This window comes from Pholcus phalangioides, unplaced genomic scaffold (genome assembly GCF_987345545.1).
Source record: "Pholcus phalangioides strain wild (caught in Gottingen) unplaced genomic scaffold, Ppha-v1.0 ptg000016l_1, whole genome shotgun sequence".
Classification (NCBI taxonomy): Eukaryota; Metazoa; Arthropoda; class Arachnida; order Araneae; family Pholcidae; genus Pholcus; species Pholcus phalangioides.
Genome location: NW_028301609.1, coordinates 6,287,252 through 6,308,566, shown reverse-complemented (window position 1 = coordinate 6,308,566; position 21,315 = coordinate 6,287,252). Strand labels below are relative to the sequence as shown.

The window sequence follows — 21,315 nt, the reverse complement described above, 5'->3', positions numbered from 1 at the left end:
ACATCGCCGATTATCGCCAAAAATGACGCCAAAACCGAGAAAAGTTGCCCAATATTGCTAAAATTACGAAAAAATCACAATGGCGGGAAATGAAGCGTTACTGCAAATTGCAGTGGATTAAAATGAATTTCACGAGAAAAGCGTTCACCAAGGCAAATGTGGGAGATTAATATTCTCATTTATGGTTGTAATTATCATAATATAGTTTATTAGTTGAAAAATAATTACAATCTTTGACTTCAATAAAGAATAAAAATTCAAGTAGGCTTCGCGTAAAATACGGGAAAAACCGGGACACTTTTGCCAAAAAGTCGGGACGGCCAAAAATACAGAAAATACCGGGACTGTCCCGGGAAATACGGGACGTATGGTCATCCTAGGCCATACCCATGAAATCTGTTCGACAAAGGGTTGACTTTGCGAATCAGATTCTCACAATGATCGACAACGAAGGATTTGATGTGGGCTGCATCTGGTTCACAGATGAAGCACATTTTCACTTGAATGGATTCGTAAATAAACAAAACTGAAGATTTTGGGGTTTCGAAAATCCTCATTTGTGTGAAGAGAAACCACTGCATTCGCCTAAAGTTACTGCATGGGCTGCGGTATGCGCCAGAGGCATTATCGGCCCCTTCTTCGTGCGAGAAACGATTACTACTGAACGTTACGTTACAATTTTGGAACAATTTGTCAGCACACATCTAGCGTTGGAGGATCGACCAGGTATCGACTGGTTCATGCAAGATGGGGCTCGACCACATCGAACAGATAAAGTTTTTCGCTTTCTTCATGAATACTTTGGGAGTAGAGTAATTGCGTTACATTATCAGAAATTTACTGACACAGGAATAGATTGGCCTCCATATTCTCCCGACCTGACTCCTTGTGACTTCTTTCTGTGGGGCGCATTGAAAGACACTGTGTATCGAAATAATCCCGCTACTCTGGATGAGCTTGAATCGTTGATTGGTGTTGCATGTAATTCCATTTCCGTTGAGACATTGCAAGACGTGATGTCAAATTTCATTGTTCGTTTACGCCACCTCGTTTGTTACGAACGGTGAACATTTTTAAAAAATTGTGTTCTGATTGCAAAGACTGCTTGACTTTATTATTTTCTTTTTGTTTTAGACTCCTTTCAGAGAAAGAGTTTTCAGCGCAGAGTGCCATCTGTTAACAGTTTTCGTAACTAAATTTTCGAAATTTCTGTACAACATTCTTACAGTTTTGCTAATAAACGTACCGTTTACCGCATAATTCTATTGATCTTTGTTGTAGAGATATTTAATTTTGAAATAAGGGCTTATTCGCTGATCACCCTGTATGATTTTTTAGGTTTCCATGAATGTAGGTGTAATAATGTCTTTTTAGTTGTAGAATAGATGGCGCACTCATACTTTTTTTTTTTGTACACATTTCACGATGAAGCCAAATGGTGCCAACTGCTGTGTGTAATTCAACCCGGATAAGGGCAACTGTAAACAAACCGGTGATTTGTTTATTTCTTAATGGAATGGTGAGGTCCACGAGTTTTATTTTATGAAACTTTACGTTTTGGAGCCAAAATAGTCTCTTACTTTATACTGGGAAAAGAGTTGTAAAATTCTTGAGAAATCTTTCGGAGAATATTCTCGATAATATTATTGAGAACATTCCCGTCAAGGAGAATATTCTCCGGTAGGACTACTAATAACTTGAGAATATTCTTATAAATTCTTGATGAGAATATTCCCCTGTTATTTATAATATAGTTATATAATAGTTTCTCAGCCACCTCGTTGGGCATTTTGCCCGTTGTGGCGTTGTATTTGTATATAATATTCTGTGGAAGGACTACTTTCATAAATTACTGGGGAATATTCTTACAGAAAATAAGGATTATTCTGAAGTTATTAGTAATAGTCCTTCCAGAGAATATTCTCCTCGATGAGAATATTCTTCAGTTACTAAAATCTAAAATCTTTCCAGAGAGTATTATCAAGAATATATGTAATAACATGTATTAAAATAAATAATCTAGATAAATAACTTGAGAATTGCACAACTTTTAAAGAAATATGAGTGATGCAGAATTCAAGTGTATGTGCATTGAAGGAAACAGCAGTTCTGTATCTCAGATTGAAGGTGATTATATAAGAATAGCCAAGGCCGCAACTAGGGCGTTGCAGGCGGGTCTCATGCCCCGGGCGCTGTACCCGAGGGGGTGCAAATGTCATTCTGAAACCTCTCCTTCTACATTGCGAGGGGGCATCAAAATGTGTGCTTGCCCCTTATATTTCATAATATAAACAAAATTAGTAAAAAAAAATTTTTAATTATTTAAAAGAAAACTGAATATTCTTGATTATTCTCCAATTTTTACATCTAGGAGAATATTCTCGTTCTCCGAAGAATATTCTCACCTCACATCTCTAATGAAAATGAGTGCAGAAAATTCAAAATGTTTTCTAATGCCCGTCATAAAAGAAGGGACCTTTTGATGGGCTTTTTTGTCACATTGGTAGCATTTTTATGCAGTGATTTTCTTCTGACAAACCTCACACCGTCCTTGCGTCGCAGACACAATATAATGGCCCTCAGATGACCAGACATCTTTTTTTCAGTTGACAATGTGGACCTCGATGAATAATTAACCCCTCATTCGTAGAACGATTCATTGTCATTTCTCTTCGGAATTCCAAATGCGAAATAGGATTTCTTGCAGCTCTGAATTATCCAACGTGCTATAATGGTTATATGGCAGATCTTTTCCAATGGAATCCAGAGCTGGGATTTTGATCGGATTCTAGAAAGAATTCTTTTTATCCCATGCAATAGTTGATTTTTTTTTTTTTACGGATTGCTCAAAACGGTCTTGACTTTTCTTGAAACTTGAGTGCTGCACTTGAGTTTTGCTGTTTTTTTTCTGCCCTACATCTTTTGAAGAAGACGTTTCAGGAGTTTTCTAATACCTCATCCTCGCTGTTGCAAAATTATCTAGCATTTCACATACATCAGTTGGAACTGTTGATATTACATCATTTTCAACAAATCATCTTCATCTGTGAATTTCCCATTTTTATTAGCACGTAATTGGCATATATCAATGTCCTCTGATTCAAAATTTGAAAGAGTTTATAAATATCCTACAGGTTCTTCTAATGTGAGATATATTTTTTGATATTGTTACATTCAGCTGAACATAACAAGACTATCTACGATTGTCGAACTTGGTTTGATTTGTCTGCAGTTCGCAAAAACATACATTTCTAGAAATGCAAGAAAAACGTACTCACCCAATATAAGCAATCCACCCCAGAAAGCACATTCCTCTGTGTCGTATTACCCAGAATTAGCCCCTATATACATATTGAACGATGATAACACCCTGTGTTTCGAACGGGAAAATCAAAGCAGTGCACTGCACATTAGATATCCCTAGAATCCCACTCTCTTGAAAGGTCAATGTTCCATAAATGAAACATGCATATTTGAACGCGCGTAGCTCTTTAACGTGTAACAGAAAAAAGAAACTATTGATTTACTTTGATTGTTATATTAAGTGGTAGAAGCACACAAAATAATTTTCAATTGATTTCAAAATTGAAATTTTGACAAATTTTAATCAAAATGCCCAAAAAATGTTGAATTTCAAAATTCTGTCAAAAAATTTTATATCAACCTGAAGTTTCCAAATTTATTTCAAAAAATACTTTGAACTCTTCTCTATATACGATAAAAAACCAGAAATGTTTGAATAAATTTTTATTGGATATTTTTGTAAATAAGAACTATGTTCCATTTGTGGAACATTGGCCTTTAAACGGTTAATAAAGGGGTGCACGACCTGCCACCCACAGGCCTAATCCCGCAAGGGATCTGATCGCATATTTCTTTCATGACAAATACTGGAAATCGGGAACCTTACTGGCCATCGTCAATTATCGCAATATATATATATTGTCAAATGTCAAGTAAAGTTGCAAATTAAAGCCAAAAGAAATAGTCAAATGCAAATTAAACTGCCAATTACAGCCAAAATAAAAAAATTCAAAAGCGCAAATTTACAAGTCATGAAAATAATCTCCATTCTTGATTTTGAAAATTAACATAAGCATTGTTTAAAATAGGGAGGGGGCGTTTCATGAAAAAGTTGGGACAGCCAAGATTACGTGATAACCCTGTAAAATACAGGTCATATGGTTACACTATATATACAAATTTCTGCCCTGCGAGTGGAGAAATTACCAGATATCTGGCCTATGGAATATTTACACAACATAAAGTGTTCCAGACTCTGCCACAAAGCTAGGCTGGAAGAGATCTCAGCAACGGGATAAGTCCAGTGGCAAAGTTCTGGCTGTCATTCATTCATGGCCTATGGAATGAAAAGGTGCACCCCCCCCCCCCCCCCGACTTAACTGGTTTAGATACGAGCTTAATGAGCATTCAGCTTTTCTAAAACCTTTGCGATGTTAAAAAACAATGCATGGTATGAACTAGTTTTCTGTTGGAATAAATTCTACCCCCTCACACACATATATCCTGGAGCTGCGCTGCTATGCAACTGATTTTTTCACTGTTACTCTCCACACACACACGGCAAATTTATAGCAAAAAACTCTAAGATTTCAATATTTAGGTTGTGGCGAGTTTGGCAGGTTTTTTTTTTGCCAACGGATTACCTTGGTACTTTTCATTTTTCATTGGTGACAAGTTTTTCAAGCCAACATGCTGGTTGCACCATTTCAATTCCTGTTATCACCAGCATCGTAGGTCTTGTTATTGTGAATTTTTCAATTTTCCAATGGATAAAACATTCTTGCATCAGACAGATGGAATCAGTAGAACCTTATTGTGCAGGGGTTCTCAAACTGTGCTGCTACGGCCTGATGGACCTCCAACTTTTGGGAGGAGTGCCACCCATGACAAAGGTTTTCCAAAGACATTCTTTGTTAACCCTTACAGCACATGAGCGGAGATATGGGGAGGGAGGCGAAACCAACTGATATAATGTATATTCTTATATATGAATTGACATCATCATCATCATGCTTCCCCAGCTTTCAACATAGTGCCCCCCTCAGCCTTTTGTCTATCTCAGCCTATGTTACAGCGGCAATCCTGAGATAACTTGTCTAACTTGATCCACTTTATTTTGGGAATCCAGAAATACCTCAGATTCTTATTTCTTAAAATGCTCTTATTTCGGCAGCCCTGAGCCCAGATGCTGTTGTAAGTCTTCTTCTCCTGATAACATGTTTCTCCCCCTCTACGATTCTGTCAATTAACTGCCAGTGGGGGCAACAGTTCCTGTAAATATGTCACTCCAACAACTCGTTGCTATTAAGATGTCTGAGTGATGTAAAAGATCCAAAACGATCTAACAGTAATTAATTTTAATGCAACTATATTAATTTAAATCTAAACGAAATTTACATTGATGCGTTTAGATTGACATACAAAGGGCTCAACCATGTTTGATTGAATCTGCCATTTTGTATTATTTTATGCTTATAAGTAGTCTAATCAGTCCCATTGACCTTAAAATTACTGAATTAAAATTTTTTATCATTATTGAAATATACTTGCATATTTATATTTATTTAGACGCATTATGTCATGTTTACTCACTGCTTACATAAAATTTTTTTTATTATAATACTCTGAATATAGGAGATGTGAGCATACTCCGCACAAAGGAACCAAATATGCTAGCGAGACTAGGAACAAGATTGATCAGGAATACGTCTTCCTTGAATTCAAACAAATTCAATGCCTTTCATTTCCAGCAAAAAGTTCAGCTACCTTCTGATGCCTTAAATAGAACCAAATTGGCAAGAAGCATCTGCGGTGATGGCCTTTCTCGTTACAGCTTCTCCTGCTCTTATTCCAGTTACAAACATATTCTTTCGTTTATGAGAAGTTCCAGCAGCAAGACCAAAAAGCCATGGTTTAGAAAACACAGGAAGACTGTAAGTTACGACATTGTTGAACCAGCTGAGGTTAGCAAAGAGTTGAGGCCCGTAGGCGACCACATAGTAAAGCCTGAATATGCTGTCACAGGAATTGCTGATGAAAGTAGAACCGAGATTGATATAAAAGACGAAGAACAAATACAACGCATGAAAGAATCCTGTGAACTCTGCTGGACCATTCTTGATGAAGTGGGCAAACACGTGCAGGTTAGAAAAAAGCAAAATCTCCATCTTAGCACTTGGATTTTTAATACTTTGTAACTCGTTCCAGACATTTTCATAGTATTTCTCTATTCCGTTTGTGTCCGGAAAATTCACTGACAACAATTCACAGAAAGGAAAATTCATTGCTGGGAAATTAACCAATAACATTTCAACATGAGTGAGTGAGAGCAAATGAAGCAGTGAATGAGCAATTTAGTGAGTCTATGAATAGCGCACTCCCTCTCAATCACTTGTAAGGTCACTCATTCACTGAGGTCATTTGTGCTGTCGCTCACTCATTTATTCACTCTCTGTCACTGACTCTGTCATTCACTCTTTCGGTCATTCACTGACTTACTCTCTCACTCATTTATTCACTCTCTGTCACTGACTCTGTCATTCACTCTTTCGGTCATTCACTGACTTACTCTCTCACTCATTTGGTCACTTGCTCAGTTATTGGTCGCTCACTCACTCGTGTGAAACTGTTGTCAGTGAATTTTCCGTTTTGTTTGTTGGTGAAGTTTCCTTGTGTTGAATTGTTGTCTGTGAATTTTTGTATGAATCAGAAAAGGCAGATCTTAACGCTAGGATTTTTCATACTTTGTAACTCATTACATTATTCAATTGTCTGATCTAACCCAAAAGGTAATTCATTTTCTATTTTCATTACAGACATTTTCACTGTATTTCTCTATTCCGTTTGTGTCCAGAAAATTCAGACAACAATTCATGGCAAGGCAAATTCACAACAAACAATTCAAAGAAAGAAAAATTAATTGCTGCGAAAATTAACCGACAGCAGTTTATTGCAACTGAGTGGGTGAAAATGAGCAATTAAGTCTATTAATTGCTCACACACTTACTGGGTCACTTATTCACTAGGTTGTTCACTCTGTCACTTGCTCATTTATTCACTCACTCTGTCGCTTGCTCTGCTCATTTACTAGATCGTTCAGTCATTCTTTGCCCCTCATTCATTCACTAAGCGCTTGTTCTGTCATTCACTCTCTCACTAACTACTGCCACTCACAGACCTGCTCACTCGTGCAGAATTATTGTCAGTGGCAGTTCATGGTGGATTTTCCTTGCGTTATTGTCTGTGTATTTTCTGTAAATCAGAAAAAGCAAAACCTTTATCTTAACACTAGGATTTTTCATACTTTGTAACTTGTTCCAGGCATTTCCACTATGTTTCTATATTCCATTGACTTCCAGCAATTTTCACACGTTATGTACACAGCGATTTCCAACACACACTAATTCATTCAAAAATCCTCAGAGGAATATTTATGATATGAGGTGCATGTGTCATTAAGTATTGTAGTGTATCGTAACAGCCACTTCTTTAGATGTAAAAAACGACAGTAAATTGCCCCTGTGGTGATAGACATAACTGTGTACGATTAGTCAGTGATTCCACACTAGAGTTATATAGCAGACCATTCAACAGGATATATGAGGAATATACAGTAATTGCATAAGAGAAAGAAAAAAAGATTCAAAGTTGTTTAGAAGTATGCAAATCATTATTTATGACAATGATTTGAATACAGCACAAACAAGGAGATTTGATGTGAAAAACATCTTTAAAATTGATGCCAGATGTGTGGAGGCAATTGCCCCCAAGTGAACTAGTTTTTTCCGAACTAATTTCAAACTTCAATAATTCCATCAGAAATAGACATAGCGCTGCCATCTTGATCTCATTTTAAAGAGGAAAGATGAAAGTTTTTGCTAATGTCATTTTGATATTTGTGCATCCTAACATCAGAAACTGCGTACATGCAAAGTGAACCAATGATTTTCGAGTGTTCAGATTCAACATGTATCTATAAACGAGATCACATCTCATAAACTACTTACCAATGTCATTGAACCAAGTGTTGTTTTGAAGAGGAATAAATGTACTGTAACTCATTCTGAGGTTTGTCATTCAAAAATATACAAGGCTGTGAAATATACAATGCTGGGGAATGGGAAAACCCCGTTTTAGAGGGCCACAAAGCTGTTTTTGCACCAGGCCACAAAGCTGTTTTTGCACCAGGCCACAAAGTACTTAAGCCCCTTTCTTGCGTGCAGTACTGCAGCAAATATTAGCGACGCAAGCCCTCTCGGACAACTCTGGCAGAATTGGACGGGGCTGGATCAAATATGGCTGCGGATTTTGTTGCTGATGAAATAGACAGTACAATGCAAATCGACCCAGACCCATTGGACCCGCCTGCTGTCTGCAGGGACAGCACTGGGTCTGACAACTACTTTAAAGAAAAACATTCTTTGGCATGAAACATTAAAATTGATGTCGGTGTGTGCAGCGATTAAATGATCGACGTTTTCACGAAAATAACTGGCAGAGTGTCTGACACTGCCTAATCTTTTTTTCCTTTATTCGACACAAACATTTACATTGAACAGGACAGTGAAATGAAAAATGAAAGAACAAAAAAGAAAAACAACAAAGGAAACATTGAGCACATGCATTATGTGCCCCCAAGAAAGATTGCTACCGCAGGGAGTCCCATATCAAGAAGTTTCAGCACCAACCTCTCAATGAGTATAAAAAAGGCTGCCATTCTTGGAATCATCAATAAATTGTAGGTCCCGGTCTAATTAGCCCTCATATGCAGAAAATGACAGTGGTGCGACAAAAATGATCGAAATGTGCCCCCAGGGGGCAATGGTCTTTTCAGGAAGATGTGAAATATTTTCTGAAAATGCTTTCTGAAAGATTTCATTTCTGAATTAATAGGTCATATGCTACAGAATACTTTGGGCACCTGAGCACCCAAAGTTGTCCTTGGAGGTCGTTCAAAGAACTTACACAAGTCACCTCTGCCCACACATCATCCTGGATCCGCACTTGTTTGTGAACCGCCTAAATTATAGGACACTGGGAAAATTGCTCTAGGTTATGTTAAGTATATGCTAGGCGAAAACCAGGTCTAGCATATACATAACATAACTTTTCCTTTTTTTTAATTTTCTCTAACATTCCGTGTCAAAACTTTTTTGAGGATATGTCAAGCAAAAAATAAAATTCACATCATTGACATCGCTCAAAAGAATTATTTAGTGTCTTTAAAGTAATTATACATGAATCAGAATTATATATAATGCTGCATAAAAATGTCACATTCTAAATGTTTGTTTATAATTTAAATGTTTGTTGAAATCATGTTTTTTTTTTTTTTTTCAAATCATTCATGATTGAAGACTTTTTTGTCCTTGTGATTTCTCTCTGATTCAAATCTTTGTTTTGAGTAGGTTGGAAGAACGACTGATGAATTGGATTATGTTGTCCACTGCATGTGCAATAGCTATGGAGCATATCCATCTCCGCTAAATTACAGAGGTTTCCCAAAGTCTGTATGCACCTCGGTGAACAACATTGCCTGCCATGGGATCCCAGATAGCAGGCCGCTTAAAGATGGAGATATTGTCAGCATCGATGTCAGTGTGAGTTGAAGAAAATAATTTTGTAAACTAATATGTGGCAAAAAAAGTTAATTCTCATTCAAATGGGGGGGGGGGAAACAAATCTATTTTTTTCTTTTCTTCTTTCCCATAGTAAATTCTTATCTTGTTTTTAGGTTTATTACAATGGATATCATGGTGACTGTGCTGCAACGTATGGAGTTGGGAATGTCGATTCCAGAGGGAAAAATCTTATCAGCATTGCTCAGAAGTGCCTAAATGATACCATCAGCATTTGCCAACCTGGAAAGCCATTTTGTATGATTGGAAAAACAATCAGGTTTGACATTCTACTTCATTTCTTGTTATTTCTTATGACAAACTTTTTTTTAACAAAATGATTTTGGTATTTTAGAACTCATTATCAGTTGCATATGGATTTAGTTAAATGACGGGGGAAACCCAAGTAATAGTTAGGCCAGGATTATGCTATAAAAATTTATAAAACTTGAAAAGGCAACCAATAAGTGTATCGGTTGCATTCGAATGAATGTTACCAATAGGCTTATTGATTTTTTTTTTTTGTAAATAACTTTCATAAAACTTTTACAGTATAATCCTGGCCTTAAAATTATAACTTCATGACCTTTGTAGTCGGATGTATGCTAGTGATGGGAACAAAAGTCTCTGCAGAGAGCAGTCAAACCTACTACATTCCATATAGACGCTGGAACCGGGGTGGGGGAACCAAAGCTGTTTGAGCTTTCCCCCCCCCCCCATCCAAATAATTTATAAATATACAATGCAATGCATCATTCTGTCTTATGGGTATGGGCCTGAGTTCCTGCAAGATAATGGATGGTGATTTTCAGATCCCTCAATGTTTTCTTCATGACGATGCCTCTGCTACATGCTACTTGCATATAGCAGAGATGATAGCTTTAACATGAAAACTCAAGCATTTACCATCTTTAATTTAAAACTTGTTAAACAGATGACACCAGCATGAACACAAAAAAAGCACAACTCTGACAACATAAATACATCAGGGCCATAAATATACTCAGAAAATGCATTCCCGCCTGTACCAATTCATTTGAAATTCCCCAGAGGAATGTGTATTAGGTGCATGTACAGTTTAGTAATAGTTATGACTTCCAAGTTTGAGGTGTGAATGCAAGCCTGTCACCCATTTAAAAAGTCTCTCCACAAAGAGCAGGCAGACCTATAGGCACAATATTGACATAGCATGAAGATTCAAACATTTATCATCTTTACTTCAAAATATGGAAGCTAAATGTAAGACCAGTAAAAACACAAAACAATCACACTTCTGACAACATAAATATGCCAGGGCCATAAATGCACTCAAAACATACTTACTTTTCGGCATGTACCAATTCATTAGAAATTCCCAGAGGATGTATGTGATGGTAAGAGATATATATGAGGTGCATGTTTGGTGTAGTTTCCTAAACTTTTTGTTCCATTGCCCCCTTCTTCAGAAATTTTTCTCTCTCATTGCCCCTTCCATCCCAAGAAAACCCCATAGTCCCCATGTTATACCCATAGCTTCTATCACCCACCCCCCCCCCTCCTTCTGGACCATCCAGTCGGCCCCAGAGGACAATATTGCCCACTTTGGATGATGTACCGTGAAGTAGTAGTAGTTTCAATTCCGAATTTAGGCAAAGAATCCCAGTCCAGAAACGCATTTTATTATCTCTCATTCTTTGTAACCTAACACCAGGATTCAGTCGCAGATGCCTGTTTTGGTGTTAATCTTTGAATGTTGTGTTAATTAATGTTGTGTTCTTAAATTAATTAAAAAGTTGATCTAATCTGTGTAATTTCTATAATGCTTATAGCCAGGGCCGTAGCTAACCATTCCTGTGCCCTGTGCAAGAATTTGAATTTAGGCCCCTTCTGGCCTGTTTTTGGGCCCCTTTCCAAGTGGACCCTGTGTGGGTGCACCTGTTGCACCTGCCTAGTTATGGCCTTGCCTAGAGCCTAACATTTTCTTATATGTTTGTGGCATTTTTTTAATTGTGTGTATAACTGATACTGCAACTAGATGTTTGGTCAGCCAGGTTAAGCATGCAATTTGGCACCCCTTGTAATGCTGAACCAGAGTGTAAAAGGTGAAATTTGCAGTCCCTCTGGCCCGGGGTTCATTAGACCTGCTTGCTCCTCCTAGTTTCAGCCCTTCCTATAATGAACATAAAATTTTGTCCTCATGTCACCTTGTAAATATTAAACATTTCAGTAATAAAACAACAATGAATGTCAAATTACAATAAAAAAACCATTGCTATTTTCCTGGATTCACATAAAGCTTTTGACTGTGTTTTCCGTAAAATACTTCTGGACAAAATTATAAGGCTGGTATAAAAGGAAAAATGCATGACTTGTTTAAAAGCTACTTAACAAACAGGAAACAGGCAATTAAAACTGAAACAGGATCATTTAAAGCAATAGTAAGTGGTATTCCACAGGGATCGGTACTCGGAGCAATGCTCTTTTTGATTTATGTAAATGATATACAATACTTACAAATAAATGGAAATATTATAAGTTATGCAGATGACACAGTGCTATTTATTTCAGCTAATGATCATCTAAACCTAAAATATGAAACTTAAAAAGATATGACTTATTTCCCAGTAGTTAAAATACAATAAATTGAATCTTAACCTGAATAAAACTAAATTCATGCATTTCCAATTATATAATAACAGAAACATAGAACCAATAACAATACAATATCATGTAGAACATTGCTCACGTAATAATTGCAACGGCACCAAAATAATTGAATCGGGAGAAATAAATTATCTAGGAATCATTTTCAATAAAAAAACCTGAAATGGAAGTCTCAAGCTGGGATAATAAGTAATAAACTAAAATACATCAACACCAGGAAACACCAGGATTTATTGTTTGAAAAAATCGTATCCTCTAAATTTCTTCATACGGAATTAGGATCTTCCATTGGATTTATTTTCAATGGATGTTGCCAATCGTACAATATGGTATATTGGTATGGGGCGGTGATTATGATTCAAATATAAATATAATAAGAAACACTCTGAGAAAAGTTGTGAATAATATATCTGAAAAAAATAAATATAATCCAAGGCTGTCACAATGATTATAGATTTAACATTAATAAACTTTATCTTTACAAAATATTATTTTTTATTCAGAAAAATCCTGATTGGTTCAAAAATTAAACACCAACAGAGACTAACACTTCGACATAGAATTCAATATGGTATACCTAAACAAAACCATAATACAAAAACAATTCATACACAAATAGCACCTAATTAATATAATTAATTGAATGATGAGAAATAAAATCAGAAAAATTATTACATAAATTTACCAAACTACCAATAAACAAAATCAATGCAATTGAATAATGTTTTATATATACATTTTTTTTTTAAATTATGTACTTACTTTCTTCGTTTTCTTTTTTATGAATGTAATGAGGACTGAATATTATCTATATTGGGGTGACTAACAGCTGGCGGGGGAAGTGATTTGGTGTGGCCTGTGACAAGGTAAAAGTACCGTGAAAAAATTAAACTTGTGATCATTATTTGAACTATCGGTTCCAGCAGCAGATTTCTTGATTAACAAACTGCTTACAAACTTCTTATTTCTAGTGACGAAATTAATTTAATAACTAACAAATTAATTCAATTAATAATGGAGCGGCTTATACACTGAAGTTGCACCACTGATGCAGCCCATGATGACTATAGCTGACCATTATGTTGGCCCACGAACAGGAAGAAGTTGGCCACCCCTGATCTATATCACTAGTCTGTTGTCAACCCCCAATATATATAATATCAATATGCCCTGAACGAATTATGTAATCCCTTGAGCTATTACATAATGGTAATATATTCTCGTATATTGTGTTTGTATTTTATGTGTATTTTGTTTTTTTTTTGTGAATGTGCTATTTATGTTGTGTTGTATGTGTGTGTAATAAATTTTAAAACAACCAGTGTTTACAAGTAATTTCAAGCTTTATCTTTTCATTTTTTTTTTAAATCTTGATACTGTTTAATTTAGGTTTCAAGTGTCAGAGTTTGGATCATTTTTTCCGAACTTTTGAACTTTGAAACCAGATTAACATTCTATAATTTGCATTTAGAGTGTGGCCCAAAACAGTTTATTTCTCCCAATGTGATCAGGAAACCCAAAAGGACTGGATACTTAATCAGCAGAAGCAAACATGCGTGTTGGTGCCCTCCCCAGTAATGCTGAATGACAGTTTTAAAGGGTTAAATTCAAGGATCCCTGCCCCTCCTGTTCGGACATCTGGGGTACCAGGTTTGGCTGCAACCCTTCCTATTTCCCTATCTGTGACTCTGTCATAGTTCATATTTTCTATTGCAATCGGATCATTATTTATAGATTTCTTTTCCTCACATGAATCATAAGGCTTACTTAAAATGTTATATGTTTATTTATTATTTTGGGCAGTGAAATTGCTGACAAGCATGGTTTCACAGTTGTACCTGCATTTTGTGGACATGGTATTGGGTCATACTTTCATGGACCTCCGAATATTCTCCATTGCGGTAAGTTGTTCATTTTTATAATGAACTTATCTATTTCGATTGGGTCCGTGGAATGTGTAATCACGTGAATGGTTCTAACTTTGCTTTGTAATTTTTTTAAATGTAAAGTTCACTATGTGCATGCCAAAAGACAGTCAAAGTTCACTTTATTTTCAACCATGCTGTTTATAATACAGGTGCACAACCACTACTCTACTGCACACCAACTCTAGTCATATCGCTCGCCATGTGGCAATTTCCAACCAATGGAATTGGGTGGGAAATGAAGTTGCTATCTATCGGTGGTTGCCACAGGCTTGGTAGGTAAAGAATGTGTTTTCAATATTCTTTCCATGGATTTGTACCCGTAGCCCTGTCAGTAACTCTCATGGTGGAAAATGAGCATCTTACCAGTACCACTCAGGCATGGTGCATAACCACTAGCCCACAAGCCAAATGTGACCTGTGAAATGGCTTCTGGTAAAGAACTATCGATACACATTCCAACATATCAATACATGGGCTGACCATATTTCTATCATAAAATCATGGGAAATCAGGATCCATAAGGGACAATTATCACCAAAAACATTGTCAAAGGTGAGTAAAGTTGCCAAAAACAATATATAATGTCAATATGTGCATATAACATATATATTTGTATGTTATATGTTTATACATGATTTGTCAATGTGCCAAAGGTAAGTAAAATTGCCAGTAGTTCGTCAGTTTGCCAACTAACGCTAAAAGTTGTTGAAAAATCACAATGAGGAGAAAATAGGGCCTACCACCAATTCACAATGCGTTAAAATATAATTCACCAAGAACTTTGTTTTGTTTGAAAAAAAAAATGTTTAATGTAGAAAAAAAAGTTTGAGACAAATGTGACATGAATATATTTACAGTATATGATAATTAGTCATAATTCTCATAATATAATTTGTAAGTCATGAAAACAACCTCGATTCTTGATTATAGTGAATAATAAAAATTTAAGTAAGCCCCGTTTAAATACTGCTGAAAACGGGACATGTTATAAAAAATTTAGGACTGATAAATTTAGGGAAATGCCCTGTAAAATACTGGTCATATATGGTCATTCACATAAAAGTTTCTGGCTAGCAAGGGACAAAAATACTGCATATCTGGTCTGCTGACTGAAAAGGTTGTGCACCCCTGCTTTATAAGCTCTGATATTAAATTAGCTCTTCAACTGCTTCTATCATTTAAGGATGAGCGTAGTGAACCTGCTCAATCACTTTCTGATGATTGAAATAAGGGAAATAAAAATTGATTTTTTTTCTCTCGCACAAACAGAAAAAGCATAATTTTGACAATTCATACAGAGTCAAAGGGTTAATAACATATTCTTATTGAAAGTTTCCTATGGACGTAAGATGATTGTTGTTTAACAAATATAGATTATAAATTGTGAACTATATTGTAATCTTTGGGGGAAAAAATTTAATTTCTCCTGCCATTTTTCAGAAAATGATAATCAAAAATTGATGCAAGAAGGAATGATATTTACTATTGGTAAGTTGAATAATTTTTTTTCTGCACTTCGAAGTGTAGAAGTGCAAAGTTTGTAGAAATTCATGGAGCCTAATACAGGGTTTCCTAAATTGTTTTCACAGCAAATATCTGTGCAACTGTTGACTTTAGGAACATACTTTCAATTACAAAAAGTTTTCAAATAACATGTAGTTATTTAAAATCTGAAAATTTGTTTGAGGGGTCGTATACATCAGTGGTTCTCAACCGGGGGCCATATGGCCCCCTAGTGGTACTGGGATACTTCAAGGGGGCCACAGAAGAAAATGGAGAAAGGGTCCATGACAGGTGGTTTGGAGGGCTGCAAAGAGCTAAGAAGAAAAATTAAGGTGTGAAGAAATAAAGCTTTTGTATTAGTGACTATACACTTTTACAGAATCCAAAAAACCACCCATAATACCATCAGACCAGACACAACCCAGGCTCTGTCCCTCCCGGGATACAAGCCTTTTACCCATGTGGGCACCCATAATACTAGGGCTGTCTTAGAGCATAGACCCACCCGGGCCTCACCGCCTACATTTTGCAGCAGGTTCCCTAGGGTGGGGTTTTTCGCAAGCCCCCCGGCTACATTTTTCACAGACCCCTTCTCTATATTAAATATAGTGTGAAAAACAAAAAATGATGAAAACCATATCAGTCCCCGGGCTGCAGCTCTGTCCATCCCATTCTTGTGAGGGGTCATGCCCGGGGTCTCATGTTCATACGTGACCCCGCCTTATGATATTTTGTATAGTACAACACATTTTGAAAATAAGTATGAAATATGTAGGCTGTTTATTTCCAGCTAAATATGGAACTACCATAGCATCATTTTGCCTAAGGTGCCCATGATGTTGAGACGGCCCTGAATAAAACTCGGACTAGCGGGAAGCTCAGCTCAATAAATTCTAAGCCAGTGGTCTGGAGGCCAATGATATTTGCAAAATTTTAGTTTGGTATACATTCACTGAAAAAATCAATTCAATACGTATAAAGTATCTTGCTCCTAGATGAGAGTCGAAAACTCTGGGTAAGACGGGAGCCACGAGAAACAAATATGATTCAAAGGGGGGGGGGGGGCCCTTGGACAAAAAAAGGTTGAGAAACACTGGTATACATAACAAAATAGAGAAATTAATTTTTTATTCAGTCCCCCATGTTCCAATTATTGAAATGTAGATCCCACTGTGGAAAGTCATTCACAAAAAAATTTCATATTTTTAAGTGCAATATTTATTGAGATATTGAACATATAAAACTGCAATATTTATCACTGTGTTGACATGCTTTCTTCGGCTCAAATGTTGCGAGTTTCAGGGGCTGTATACAAACAGAATGAACTCAACCATTATATTTTTTAACACAATAAATAGCTGTTACGTATTTTGACACTTACAGAATTTTTACAACTTTGAATTCAATTTCCAATTTACAATTTGTGAACCACATCCTCAATCATTTGCAACAAATGAGGAAAATTTCATAGTCAAATATCTCAGTTAATTAGCATTTAAAACTATGTAATTTTTGATAAATGTATTCACAAAGACGCATTTACATTTCACTAATCAGAAGTTTTAGCACATGGTCTACACATAGAAAGTTGATATTTTCCTATTTTTTTTGTGTAAAATTTTCCTCTTGGAAAATTTAAAACATTCGGAGTAATTGCACGTCATTTGAAAACTTTTTAATTGAAAATATGTTTCTAAATTTAAATAAGTGCTGTGCCAAAGATAAGTACTGTGCAAAGAAAGTAAAATAGCCTGTATAGCAATATCATTATCAACTAAACATGCAACATGCATACCAATTTAATTTTCTTATTAACTTCTGCTGAATATTCATTTTCCCCATATTTTCTCATTTTGACTGAATGAAACAAGCTGTGTAGGTAAATACTGTATATTTATAATCATCACAAAGGATATGACCATCATTTTATTTTCACTCAACACTTGCCATTTACGTTCTTGATGAAAAGCTTTTTGTGTTTTCTCAAAATGTTGTGCTAAATATTTTTCTTCAGTAATTTGCTTGGAACCCATAAATACTCTGTTATCGTGATAGTATTATTATATAGTTGTATCTTGACAAGATTGATTTGTGCCTGAAAGTTACTCCCATCATCAAAACTCATGTTCAGAATCAAATTTTTCTGTGTGAAATAATGGACATGGTGTTCATTTTTGTTCTACAAGCTCTTGTATGGTACTAAATTGTAATAGGAAAAAAAAGAAGTTGAACTACAATTTAACAAATCGGAAAAACCAACAATTTTATTTGTTAAATCAAGAAAATTGTTAAATCCGTGTCAAATTTATCAGGAGCATAAACATACTCAAATGACAAATTTTAAAAGATAGTCAGACCCTGATATAACAAACTCAGATTCAATGAATTCCTAGATTTAACTAATTTTTTTCTGAAATTCTGACAAAGACAAAGGTCAAACACCCCCCATCCCATTTAACAAATAAAAATCCCTTGATATAACAGTTTTTTTCAAACTGTCCTTAATTTTTTTTTTCTTATTCCCGTCATGCAAAACCACAATCTGAAGATTTGACTTCTCAAGATTTAACCTTCAGCTCTTCTGTAGAAAGAAATGAAAGAAGGGGAAGTAGGAATCTGTTCCTTTTTGAATAAAGGAGACAATAAAGCTATTTAGAGTGTGCATGGGATGGTTTTAGCGGCCAATTGGTGCGGACCAATACCATAAAACATTGTGCTGTCTGCATATTTAGATTTCAGTAAAGAAATGAAGTTACATCAAGTTTGCATGCTTTGTCTTGACAAGCAAAGAGTAATGTCATCTGAAGTGAAAGCGTTTTCTTGATTAGATAAAAAGTTAAGTTTAGACAGAATTTGATAAAAATATTGGACGTACAAAACAAATTTCTATCACACAATTTTTTCATTCCTCCTGATTTTATTGTTAAGTTCATATATTTTTTTCAATTGTTGTGAGAAATAAGTTGTTACGATAAGTCAGTACGATAACCCCCTATGTAAGTAGCTTTTCAAAATTGACGTTTCAAATATGTTTATGGTCTTGATCACAATTTCATCCTGATTTAATGAATAAAATTGTTGGTTTCTTCTAATTTTTTAAATCAAGGTTCAACTGTACTTTGGGATAGCTGTTGTAACTTATTTCTTAAGTATAAAATCAGGATACATGAAAAAATTGCTTGATAAAAATTTGTTTCACACGTCCAACATTTTTATCAAATTTTGTCGAAATTGTCATTTTTTAGCTAATCTAAAAAATGCTTTCTCTTCAAATGACCCTTCTTTGCTTTTCGAGGCAAAGCATACAAACTTGATGTAACTTTATTTCTTTAATGAAATCTAAATATGCAGACAGCACAATGTTTTATGGTATTGGTCTTCACCAATTGGTCACTAAAACCTTTCCATGGCTCTAAATGGCTTTATTGCCTCCTTTATTCAAAAAAGAACAGATTTCTGCATCTCCTTTTTTTGTTAGTTTTTGAGAAAAAAGAGCTGAAGGTCAAATCCTGAGAAGTCAAATCATTGAATTGTGATTTTGGGTGAAGAGAAATTAGAAAAAAAAATTACAGATATAGAGTTCATAAAGTACTATTTATTATATCAAGGTTATTCATTCTTTGAACTTTATTTTCATCAAAATTTTGGAAAAAATTCGTTAAATCAAGGAATTTATTGAATCTGAGTTTGCTATATTAGAGTCTGACCATATATGTAGCAAAAATAGTTTTGCTTACAAAATATAATAATATGGTGTGCAGTACAGTGTCTGACAATACTAACAGCATCGATTTGTTCAAAGTGTGAACGCTTTCATATATTGTACGAGCTCATGACTTTCTCTTTTATAATTCATGCTTGTTGGTTGAATATTTACTCATAAGTTATTGCACTTTTAGCTCTAATAATTTTCCAACACTTCTTATGCCAGGGTTGTAACTAGGCTTTTTGTCGCTTGGGCCAAACATGATTCAGCCGCCCCCACAATTTTGTAATTTGATAATTTTGTAATGGTGTTCTTCGTTCTCACCTAAAACTGCCCCTCCTAAATTTAGCCACCTGGGGCAGTTGCCCCCTCTAGTAATTCCGGCCCTGGTTATGCAGTTGATTTACAGCTGTTACAGTATATAAGAATGTTTTATTATTTTTTATAGGCTTGAATATTCTAACACTGTCAAGGACAAATTATTTCATATACACACTCACATCTCATTTTTCCCTTCCCGATTTATATTTTTTTACTAACATGAATTCGACAAAGACTAGGGAAGGAAAAAGAAGTTTTGCTTGTAGCAAAAGATTCCACACTCCTGCAACTTTCTACAGCTGAAGAATGAGTTTTGTATTCCAGTCAGACAAAATTAAACTGAGATCTCAGTTCCCCCCGCCCCCGCTTGCAATATGTGTGTTGACTTAATTAATTTTTTTTGTAAGTCCAGGCACAGTCATATACAATAACAGTTTCATTTTTTGTCAGCATATTCACACTCCTGACATGCCCTGTATCCTGCATGCTTCTGACAAAGGAGCCTGTTCCGTGCAGACACTCAAAAAATCTGAGATATTGCACTGTGTCTGCATGACAGGTTTCTTGTGGTGCCCTGACACTCCTGATTTGCCCAATATCCTGAATGTTGCCGACATAGCATGGGCCCAGCGTCAAAGGCAAAGTCAACTGATCTAATGTATATATGAATTGACATCATCATCATCGTGCCCCCAGCAATAATGACCGTGCCCCCCCCCCAGACTTCCATGTCTATCTCCGCCTATGAATAAGAGCCTGTTTCAGAAACTCGAGAAATCTGAGATATTTCACTGGTGTCTGCCTGAGGGCTGAAACAGGCTTCGTGTGGGCATCCTCACATTCCTGATTTTGCCTGTATCCCGAATGCCGCAACAAAGTTGCTCGTTTAACACAGTGGGCGCAGTTCAGAGTTCTTTAAAATTATCCAGCGATAAATCTTAAGATCTTCGAAATTTTTGACTATTTCATAATGATTTATTTTCAGTGATAATATCGGTTTTGAGGTCTGCAACTGAATGAATTACTCACATTATTTATATGGATACTCAAAACTTGACGAATCCCAAGGGCCAGATTACCATGGCAACTATAAAAAGTGGTATTGACTTTTAAATTTTTCTATGTATCACTAAATTGAAGACTGGGAACACAGCACAAGATTTCAGAGTTCATGTCTGCACAAATTAGTGTAAATTTTTTTTGTGCTTCATTGAAGTTTGACCTACTAGCTCAGAATCACCCTGTATAATGTTTCATCCACTTAATCATCATATAGTTGAATAAAATATGATGAATTTCAGACTTATTCCCTCAGTTGATCACCTCTAATAATTTTCTCTTCCTATCACTCATAGAGCCAGTAATATGTGAAGGCGAACCAGATATCGTTATCTTGGAAGATGGGTGGACAGCTTCCACTGAGGACAATAGTCGCTGTGCTCAGTTTGAACATACTGTGCTCATCACCAAAGACGGTGCAGAGATACTTACAAAATTTAATCCTGTTGCTGCTAATGCTATTCAGAAATAAAATATTTTATTCTTGAATTATTTTTTCACCAGAACAAAGAAT

The 21,315-nt window shown here is 35.7% G+C and overlaps 1 protein-coding gene across 3 annotated transcripts; it reads left to right on the top strand.

Moving 5' to 3' along the window:
- Positions 1-1,415: 1,415 nt before the first annotated feature.
- LOC149074938 (methionine aminopeptidase 1D, mitochondrial-like) lies at positions 1,416-21,290 on the top strand. Of its 3 annotated transcripts, none has more exons than XM_089245889.1 (7): positions 1,416-1,519; positions 5,659-6,167; positions 9,432-9,623; positions 9,758-9,921; positions 14,088-14,185; positions 15,653-15,700; positions 21,098-21,290. In XM_089245889.1, the coding sequence occupies exons 2-7, from the start codon at positions 5,694-5,696 to the stop codon at positions 21,271-21,273; spliced, it is 1,152 nt and encodes a 383-aa protein (XP_089102015.1). In that variant the 5' UTR covers positions 1,416-1,519; positions 5,659-5,693; the 3' UTR covers positions 21,274-21,290. The 3 variants fall into 3 exon arrangements, with proteins under 3 accessions (XP_089102015.1, XP_089102016.1, XP_089102014.1); XM_089245890.1 differs by lacking the exon at positions 1,416-1,519 and adding an exon at positions 1,582-1,680; XM_089245888.1 differs by lacking the exon at positions 1,416-1,519 and adding an exon at positions 2,079-2,127.
- Positions 21,291-21,315: the final 25 nt, after the last annotated feature.

Excerpts from the sequence above, each read along its gene's own strand:
- LOC149074938 (XM_089245888.1), top strand. The coding sequence starts at position 2,085 with ATGTGCATTGAAGGAAACAGCAGTTCTGTATCTCAGATTGAAG. Across the intron at positions 2,128-5,658 it reads TTCTGTATCTCAGATTGAAG|GAGATGTGAGCATACTCCGC; the intron begins GTGATTATATAA and ends CTCTGAATATAG. Across the intron at positions 15,701-21,097 it reads AGGAATGATATTTACTATTG|AGCCAGTAATATGTGAAGGC; the intron begins GTAAGTTGAATA and ends TATCACTCATAG.